This window comes from Cavia porcellus, unplaced genomic scaffold, assembly GCF_034190915.1.
Source record: "Cavia porcellus strain 051 isolate PalLab524CR breed Dunkin Hartley unplaced genomic scaffold, mCavPor4.1 scaffold_3, whole genome shotgun sequence".
Lineage (NCBI taxonomy): Eukaryota > Metazoa > Chordata > Mammalia > Rodentia > Caviidae > Cavia > Cavia porcellus.
Window position 1 is genome coordinate 97,460,839 of NW_026947486.1, and position 10,103 is coordinate 97,470,941.

The window sequence follows — 10,103 nt, forward strand, 5'->3', positions numbered from 1 at the left end:
TGATGACTAAAGAACATGAATTGGGCAAACAAGCTAATCGAAAGTCTGAAATCAGTTATTTGTTCAACAAAACACCGTGGATGAAACCTATAGTATAATAAAAAAAATGTGAACTTGTCGCCCATCCAAATTCTGGAAGTAGCAAGCAAGCTTTGCAGCACGAAGGGATTATTTGGGAGACTGATAAAAGGAGATAATTTTACACTCCTCTTATTGTAGAACTAATTGTCCCCAGTAGGTTTCACATTCTAATAACCACCAGAGTAGTTTAGACAAATTACTGAGAAAGACTATGTACCAGCTATAAGCCCGGGGACAGCATTTTGCTACCCGAAAGTTCTTAGTTAGAACCTTGGCCAAAGTCAGAAATACTGGCCAGACCCTTGTGCTGACCCGCATAGGTGTATGTGGGGTGGAAAGGTTGGGAACGTTGTTAGGAACCCTGAATCAAATCCAGGTGACCCTCCAGAGAAAACCTCCTCAATGTCTTGTTACTAAGAAGTCCAGGATTAACCTCAGGACAGTCCCTCTCTACCCCTCTACCGTCACTATCTGGGTGCCTTTATGAGTCACAGAGACCCCACTTGTGGGTGGGGTGGATTGCTGTGTTACCCCTGCCCTCCAGGTCAGTTCCCATTTCTACCTGCCAGAAAGCACTGCGGCATCCGCCCCTCCGGGCATGCTCAGTGCTCTGGCCAAGCTTAAACTACCGGACAGGCAGCAATCTACCAACCGAGTCAGCCTCTAGTGCCCAGGTCCCTTTAAATCGGGCTGCCCGGTTGCCAGGCAACAGTGAGGCCGGTGGCCGCGCTGCACTGCAGAGGCTCTGCCTCGAGCCCGCCAAGCCGGGTCTCGGTGGCCAGCACGGACCGTGGGGCTGCCGCCTGCCGGCGGTGATGAACTTCGGAAAGAGGGGACAGGACTCCCTAGATCTCACCCACGCTTCCAGGTACGTCTGCAGAAGGGAAAGCCTGGGCTGCCACTGGACTCCTCACTTTTCCCCTGGCTTGGGCTCAAGAGGGCGGGGAGCTGAGGAAGACCCCGCCGCGGAGTTTGTCTCTCTTTAGAGCCCCACGCTAGAGCTGCGAGAGGTTTCAAAAGAAGAGGTTAAGGGATGGGGGTGTGGAAGGAGGAGTGAGTCAAACTGGCCAGTCTCCCACAAGCGACGCGGTCGGGACTGGGGAGGTGGAACTGTAACCTGCAGTGGGGGCTCCAGCAGCGCCGCCCAGCTCGGGCCAGTTTTTGCCTGCTGGACAAAAAGCACTGGTGGCAAGGGTTTCAGTTAAACATTCACAGAGAAATCCCTCAAACTATGCATACAAAGGTACAGGTTTATAGCAAGAATGTGACTCCCATACTAATAAACTCTCAGCCTTTAGAATTAAGGTGACTCCGTATCTTTTCTTCTAGTGGGAATAATTTCACACTAATGATAAAAGGCGAGGTAATAACTATCCAGGGGACTGAGTTTTCCACGGGACTTTGCCTCCCTCTCCCTAGCTGCCAAACAATAGAAAAGACAATTTGTCGGGGAAGTGAACACTTGGCTCATATGTTAGAACTCTGAATGATTAAAGCAAAATTCAGGATCACTTGCCTTTCTATTTTTTTTTTTTTTTTCAAATTAACTGCATGCTGAAGGGGGCTAAGACCTAGGCTTTGGCTTTTTGCTAAAGTGGCTCTTGACATGCTCATTAATTACAAGCCTGCTCCTGACTTTGCCACTAGTGGCTCATTTATGCAATAGATTTTAAAGTGAGGAGATACTGGGTTTGAATAAAATCTCACCATGCTTCTTGTCCCATTTGACATTTGTATTCACAGAAAGAAGACTTAGTGGAATAATAGTTGGAAAAAAAGTCAACAATCTTAAAGAAAAAAAAACTACCTGTAAGTGTCTAGCACATTAATAATAAGATTAAAAGCATTCTAAGTTTATCACTTGTGCCTTTAATGTACATCTCAAGCATAAACATGGGTTCGGGTATTCTGACTATTTGTTTCCTGATTATACTGATGAGGTGCAATTTCTTTTTCCAGTTCAAGCTGCTGAACACCTACAACCAGTATAATATCTCAGGAGTCAGAAAGGGTAAGTACAGTAATATTGGCTGATGTCTTGTATCTAAGGACAGCGCCTTACCTAGCATAAACTTTCAAATTTGTAATCACAGTATCAATCTGCATTGTAGGTGCACTGTTCAAGAAGGACTCATAAAAAGGCAAAATAAGACCTGCCCCCACCCCACCAAGCTTACCTAAGCCAAATATATTTCCAGGGAAAAATAAAAATCCTTTCCTAAAAATGTCACCCAAAATGCGTCATCAGCTAGGGAAGAAATTACCAATTGTTTTTCTTTAAAATCATCAACTAGAATCAAAGTGTTATATATTTTTCAGGAAGTATGTTAAGGATCACTCATACAACAAAGTTCATTAAGGGTTACTACATGTCAGGTGACAGAGATACAAAGACAAATAAGATGCCAGGTGGGCAAAAAATGCCGGGCAATCACAGCATGTCAGTGTGTATATATTGAAGGTCTGTAGGAAATGTCTTAAAAGCACTGGAAAGAAACTCCGAGTGCAAAGTCATCCTTGCTTCCTTCAAACTAATACTCCAATTGTAATATTTCAAAGAAGTTATTGGTGGCTCTGAAAACAGGGACTTTTAAAAATTTCTTGGAAAGTTGGGGGTGAAAAATGCAAATATCTTAGGTTGTAGAGAAGACTTACCACTTTACTGCTTAGAGACTCAATTTACCTTTAGAAATTTGTGCATATCAACAACTAGAGTGTAGTAGTCATGGCTAAGGGGGAATGCAGATTGAATGAATTTAAAACTGGAGTGCTTACTTTGATGTACCTATTTTTCTGTGTTATTGGACATTGACCCCAAGGCCTTGTATATGCTAAGCTTGTACTCTGTTATGGAGCTCCAGCCAAGGTAAGAGCCTATAGGTTTTTTCCAGATTGAATTTTTCTGGGATCTGATGACTTCAGACCAGGCAATTTGGGAGCTCAAATCTTTGGAGAAGGTTAGGTTGCTTAACTGACTGATTTGTTAGAAAAGAGGATAAGGAAAACCTAAAAAAGAACACAACTCATTGTTTATAGTGCCAGAAAAATCCTGTCCATTTTAGTTCTTTTGTTATAATCACCTGTGAAGGGACTGTATTTCCTCCATTTTTACACCTGCAGACTGCATCTCCGAAGTCTTCATTGCAATAGTTCTAAAATGCGAGCCCTAAGTTTTCTGAGCTCTTCAGTCTTTTTTCCCCACCATAATCCATACCCAATCTTTTCCCAAGAATTTCCTTTTCTTTCTTTCTCACAGCTTTCTGCAGTAAGAAAAAAAAACATTTGACTTCCGGAGAGTTCATCAGTCCTCTTTCTGGTATCGGGTGGGGGTGGTTTTGTGCAAGTCAGTGGAAGAAGGTGGAGTGTGGCTTCTTTTGTACCAGATTTCTTTCCTTTTGGTGCTGAACAGTTTTTCTGAGGGTCAAGAGAACTGAAAACATCGAAGAATAAAGACAGCCAGTTCCCTGGGCAGAGAGAGGCCCTTTGTCTTCACCTTACCGCCCCCAGGCAGTGACTAAAAGCCAAGCCTTTAGCTGAGTGGTTGAGGGGAGTGACAGAAGGTTGCTCAACAAGGGTTGGAGCTGAGCTTTTCCAACCACCATTCAGTTTACACAGTTTGTGAGGAAGGGCCCTTGTGAGAGGGGAAAATGCCGCTGGCTCTCTTGCTGAACTGTTTCTGTCTTTGGAAATCATGACAGGTTTAGATTTATGCAAAGAGATAATCCTGAAATTTGAAACCAAATTCTAAAGTAAATAGGATAATGCAAAGAGAAAAAACATCTTTGACTTACATGGCAGGAGATTTCTCCCATAGAATGAAATTTCACTCCACCTTAACATAAGCATATTCTGGAGCTTCCCACTTTGAAAATGAAAGTGAGATGGCTCTGTGGATTTCTCCTTTCATGATAAATAATAGTGCATTATATTTCTGGAGCTGTTTGAGGATAGATATGTATTCACTTAAGATTTTTATGGAATGATATGCCAATAGATCCATGATAAATGATCACTCAGCTTAGTTCTCAATATTTGTTACATCATATTACATTATAAATTCATTTTATTAGTGGTTTCCAAATTATTTTGTAGAACTCCTGGGCTGAAGTGATCTTCCTGCCTCAGCCTCATGTGCAATCTAATTTTTTAGAAATGTAGACCACTTCCGTGGAACAAGAAATCCCTTACTCTACAAAAATATCCTACTACTTTGCCACTGCAAGAAAAAGCACTGTGTTCTTTTTGTTCTTGTTTTTGTTTTTGCTATGCAAGTTTATATTGTTTTTCTCTCTGTATTCTGGCTGGTTTCATTACATTTTGCACTTCTCTTGGGTCTCTTTTCTCCTACCCTTCCGTTATTCAGTGTGCAATGTTGAGTTGGTTAGCCACTCACAATAGAAATGTTCACAATTGCCTGGATAAAAGAGCACACTCAACTTTCAATAATGGCTTCTGCTTTGATTTGCCTACTGCTGCAATGAATTACCTAGTTAAGTTTGAGAACAAAATGGCTCTTAGGCCAGAATAGAGGAATGTCATTATTTCAAAGCATATTCCTTGTCTTTGCCAGAGAGTACTAATGCCATACTTGTTCTGCATAAGAAACAAACAGTGCAATTGGCAACGAGAAAATGCAACTGGCAGCTTTTACCCCTAGTCTGGACTTAGCCACACTGTTAGTAAATTTGGAAAGGAGCCCTTAAAAGATATCTTGCCAGAGAGGGGGAAGGGAGGGGAAAGAGAGAAAGAGACAGAGTGGGGGGCAGCTCAGAGACCCCTTGACCCTGCCCTGTGTAAGCCAGAGGAGGGAAATTCCAAAAGGCTTTTCAAATCTTTCTCTTCTGTCCTTTGAAATGTGACATGCAATTCTCCTTACCCTCCCCCTTTCATTTTTCCTCTTTGTTTTTGTAGCCCTTTAAAAGATACCTCAACTCTTAGAAGAGTAGGTTGTTTCCTTTCAGTTTGTAGAATGAAACCTAGTGGATGAACAAAGAGCAATTTTAGAACAGACACTGACCTGGGAGATAGGATATCAATATTTTCCACTGCGGGCTGTGTGGCCTTGGTCAAATCACTTGAATTCTCTGAGCGTCATTTAGAAAAGTACTGGATTCTTCCCACTTCTGTGAAAAGGATAGCTTTTATAGGGCTTACTGAAACACCACTGCCTTCTAGATAAGAAACCCTATGGAAACTCAAGAAAACAGGCAGCGTGTGTGTGTGTGTGTGTGTGTGTGTGTGTGTGTATGTGTGTGTGTGTGTGTGTGTGTGTCCCCGCGCGCGCGCATGTCTGTGTGTGTGTCTGTGTCTGTGCGTGCACACACACACATCCCCAGAAATTTGTGGTAAAGTTGTACATAGAAGTCATTTTTTCAATGAGAAAATTATTACTGAAGAGAGTCTTCTATGTTGACCCCCAAACACACCTTCATGTAACTCCTAACTAGACTTTCAGGAGTTTCATCACTGCTGCCTTCAGGTATAATGTAAGTGGCCTCACGTTTCTTGCTCCTGTGCTTACCTTGTCCCTGAGCAACCCTACTCAAGTCTTTCATGTGGAGTTAGTAGAAGGAAGAATCATCTCTCTGTTGTTAATTGCTTAGGAGCATTTTAATCCTTCACAGAATCGTTGAAATTTTAACTGATAAACAATGTAACTGACAAGTAGCACTGCCCTGTTTTCTCCTGTCTGTGTTCCTTTATGATTACTATTTTTTTTTTGTCTTTTTCCTTTTTATCGGTACCGGGGATCAAACTCATGACTGCTTGCTTGCAAGGCAGGTGCTTATGCTGCTGAGCTAAATCCCCAGCCCCTTATGATTACTATTAATTATTTGTACTCATATGCGTTTGTAATTCTAGAGAGGTGGAAACCCGCATTATGGTAGTCTTCCCCTTTAAGAGCAGGTAGGTCGTAAATACTTGTGGAATGTGATGAGTAGAATGCTCGAAGGCAGGAAGTCATTTCAAGAGAAAACAGAGGAGAGCCAATGAATGGTAAACACACACTGTGGATCTCAAGTCTGACTTTATCTCTATGGTTTGAGTGACTATACTTTTTTCTTAACTAAACCTTGATAAAGACTGGCTTATTCCTTTTCACTAACCATTTTAACACCTCCAGCGAATACTCACTTCCAAAGAGCTTGTTTTAAGAATATTTGTACATTTCTCTTTCCTCAAAGCCAAGAAATAGTCAGTAGGAATGAACTTTTGGGATACTTAGTACCTCGCTTCTGTTTGCTTTTTCATGAGGAAGGGGTAGAGGAAGTATCTTCAGTGCCTGTAGGTATCATTTATTCTTTTTAATTTGGTTTGATTTTATTAGTACATGTTTGCAGTTTACAGTCATCTTATGGAGTGGTTACACGGATGTAGTAAACCTGGTTTTTTATCTGACCCCTTCCCCCTTTCCCTCCTCCTCCTCTTCCCTCTTTCTCTTCTTGCTCCTCCTCATGTTTTCTGAACCGGGTGATATTATTGGTCTTAACACATGCTATGGCGTATAATGTTTACATCGATTGGAATATTACTAGGATTCTGTAGTGGCACATGTTTACTCCTCTCATTTCTCCTTCCACTCCTCCCCAGCCCTCTCCTTGTTCCCTTATTCTTTCATTGCCTGCAGCAGGAAAAATCTGCTCTGTAGACTTCTGTGGTAAAAAGAAGACTGGTGAGCTAATACACCAAAATATAGTTATCTGAGGTAATGGGATTATGACAATGATTCTTTTTTCCCCTTTGTTGTTGTCTTTATGCTTTTCTATAGTCTCAAAAATTGCTATAAATAATCAATAAAATATTACATAAAAATACCACATTTACCATGTCTCGCTACCAAGAGAAAATGATACGCGTGTATATCGGTAAAAGAAATACAATCATACTTTGCTATTTCTCATCATCAGTGACACTGCAAATACATTACAGTAAATTAATGTGCAGAACAAGCACGATGACCCTATCCTTTTTCTCACTGTGTTGTAGAGTTGCATCTCAGTGGCTTCAGATGCTTATTTGACCCTGGATATGTTGCTTGAATATTTCTTTCTGTCTTCCTTCAGAAGTAGTTACTAATCAAATATTTCCATACTTTAAGAAAGCTGTATGTTATTGATTCTCTTGGAATGGGGGAAGACTATTTTTGAAACAAAATAATCTTCCTCTAACTTTTATAACTGTAGATGTTGGTTGTGATTTAGTGTAATGTTTTCACCTAAGAACGACACTCAGCTTCAGAGTCAATATCTTGAGCAAAATACCTTTGATGACATCAGTGTTTTCAATTGTTAACATTAGGTTCTGATCATGAAATTGCTGTCAAAGTGAATAGAAGTCTTTCCACTTGGCAGTCTTGTCTAAAAGCAAAACCCAAGACTGGAATAGCAAGAATTTAATAGGTCAAGGTAGAAGGGCATTTGGCAGAGTCGGGCATAAGGAAGTCTGCCTGGTACACTTCACCAAGAGCGGCTCACATTACATTAAGCCCCAGTGTTTTAGTCACTTTAAAGAAAGGCTAAACAGTAGCCTTGTCCAAAAGAGCTAGGAAAAACTGGACACATTGAAAACATAGGTATTAGTATTCACTGATTAATTTCAAATCATTCATACTTTCAAATCATTCCTAATTTTAAAGCTGCTTTCATAGTTACTTTCTCATAGAATTATTTGGCCTAAAGTGAATAATGAAATGTGTTAATTTACTGGTTTACTTATAGGATGGAAAAATTTCAAAGCTAGCATTGTCTGTAGAACTTAGTTCAGCCCTTTCAATTTACAAATGAGGAAAATGAGGCCCAAATCACTTACCTAGTTAGAGGAAGAGACACCCCTCAAGCATTTAGGTTCCTTTGCCATTGAGCAAGCATTATTAATTTTAAGTTCTTTCTGACAGTGTAAATAATGTGCCTTGATTCTAAATTTTATTTTTTAAGGAACTGGAAGAGATACCTAAAGAATGAATACTCGAAGAAAACAGTGGAAGGAAGGTGTGTTTTTACCTCTTGTTAATGCAGAAGATATTCTGGAAGAAACTTCCCAGCCGGAATCTCCTTCTGAACAAATACCTATAGATAAGACAAAGAACGTGGAAGAAATTTATAGTGTCTCCAGTGGGAAGTTTCAAGAAGAAAGTAAATTTAAGAGGGAAGAATGTATTTCCCAACTAAGTCAAAAAGAACAAGAACCTAATTTAAAAGAGAGCGGGATTAACATGTCCAAGAACAAAGCAGACACAAATTCGGACTGCTACGAGACATACAGCGTGAATGCTGTGAGGGACGAGAGTTATAGCAGAAATGGACATCCACCTACCAGGAGCAAAAAGGAACTCCCAACTATGTCACAACCAGATACAGGGAAATCACAACCAGATACAGGGAAGAAACTGACCATAAGAAGGTTCCCAAATGTTAACCTGAACCTTTTGAATGAAGAACTGGAGCGACTTAATAAGAAATGTAGAAAAATAGAAGAGGAATTTGAAATGACTGAAAAAGAACTTCTGAACTCCAAAAAAGAAAACGCTTCAGAATCCCTAAATTTTGAAGAAACAGAGATACAAACTTCTAACAATTGGGAACTTCAAGCTTTAAAAAATGCCCTATATGAAAAAGAAACAGATGTTAAAAACTTAACTGAAGAGCTCCAAAAAGCCAAAGATGTCATCCACAAGTTGAATCTAGAGAACCGAGATTTAAAAAAAGCAGTGAGGAAGTTAAAACATCAAAATGAACTAGGAAATGAACTCCTGAAAGAAGAAATGAAATTGTATTATGAATTAGAGGTGGACAAGATTCGCCGTGAGCTCAATACCATCAGGAATGAACTGAGAGTTGAGAAGACCCTGCAGGCAAGAAATAACCGAGCCCTAGACTTGCTTAGAAAACATGTGATTTCGATGGTCAGGTCATCAAGCACTATTGACCACCTTTATCGGAAACTTTAAGCTTAATAAAGCCTTTCATTAGGCAAGTTATTGAGCCAAATCAATGTTTGTTGCATTACTTTGTGTAGTACTCAAAATGTATGTAATAGAGTATAATCTTCACTTTTGCTGAATTAGAGCATCTGTAAAACAGAAAGATATTAATTTCAAAGCTTCTGTTTTCCCTTTCTCATGAAGTCATTGAGAGGCTCCAAATGGAAATGAAGCTTTAGAAATCTTTTTGTATACACACACACACACACACACACACACACGCACACATATATATATTTCACTCAAAAACATAGTCATTTGCCAGAACATTTATGAATACAAACCAGCAGTCATTTTATGATCTTGTGAGCAAAATGTTCTTCAGCCATGAATATTTTGCCATCTGTGTTCATTGATGTTAACAATAAAAATCTTGTTTATGCGTATAAGTATAGCATATATCTGTCTTACAGCTCCTTGTTCTAACTCAAGACAATACCAAAGTTGTAGCTGCTTTCTTTGAGGATCTAATCTTAATCAGGTTCACGCAAAAATCTCAGGAAAATGCAGTGTGTTTACTTCTCACTGCTGTTTTCTTTATGCTTTCTCCTTTGACCTGGCTACCCGGAGACACTGCAGCCACTTTGCTAAGAGCCCTGCTTTTGTCAGTGGTGACTTTTGCATTTTCTCATGTTGACCAGCAAGGGGCGTTGTTTACAAAGGTCTTCCAAAACTGAATCGGGAAAATTCTTTAAGTTTTTGCCTGGCTTGTATCACGAGGCTCGGGCTGGAGTGAAGGGTGTTGGATGTCATCTAGGTAAACTTTTGCTGAGCTAGCTTGATTTATATGGTCACATGGCACTGTAAGGGACTCAGGCAATAATAATTTGTTTTATACTTAGAGTAGAAATGCCTCCATCCTATGGTGGAAGAGATGGGACAGTTGATTCTTTGTATCAATCATCAAGATTTCTTATAATCAGAATTCTATGTGTGTGGTATTTTAAATCTCAATTAACCAAATGTGATTGCATACTACACAACTATCAGGCTTCAGGTATCTTCCTTGATAAGAAGATTCCCAAACTGGGAGCCAAGACAC

The 10,103-nt window shown here is 40.0% G+C and overlaps 1 protein-coding gene across 1 annotated transcript; it reads left to right on the plus strand.

The window, feature by feature from the left end:
• Positions 1–659: 659 nt before the first annotated feature.
• On the plus strand, positions 660–9,072 carry Ccdc160 (coiled-coil domain containing 160). The gene is made up of 4 exons (XM_003462670.4): positions 660–949; positions 1,825–1,890; positions 2,041–2,092; positions 8,016–9,072. The coding sequence occupies exon 4, from the start codon at positions 8,039–8,041 to the stop codon at positions 9,026–9,028; it is 990 nt and encodes a 329-aa protein (XP_003462718.1). The 5' UTR covers positions 660–949; positions 1,825–1,890; positions 2,041–2,092; positions 8,016–8,038; the 3' UTR covers positions 9,029–9,072.
• The last annotated feature ends 1,031 nt before the right edge of the window (positions 9,073–10,103 follow it).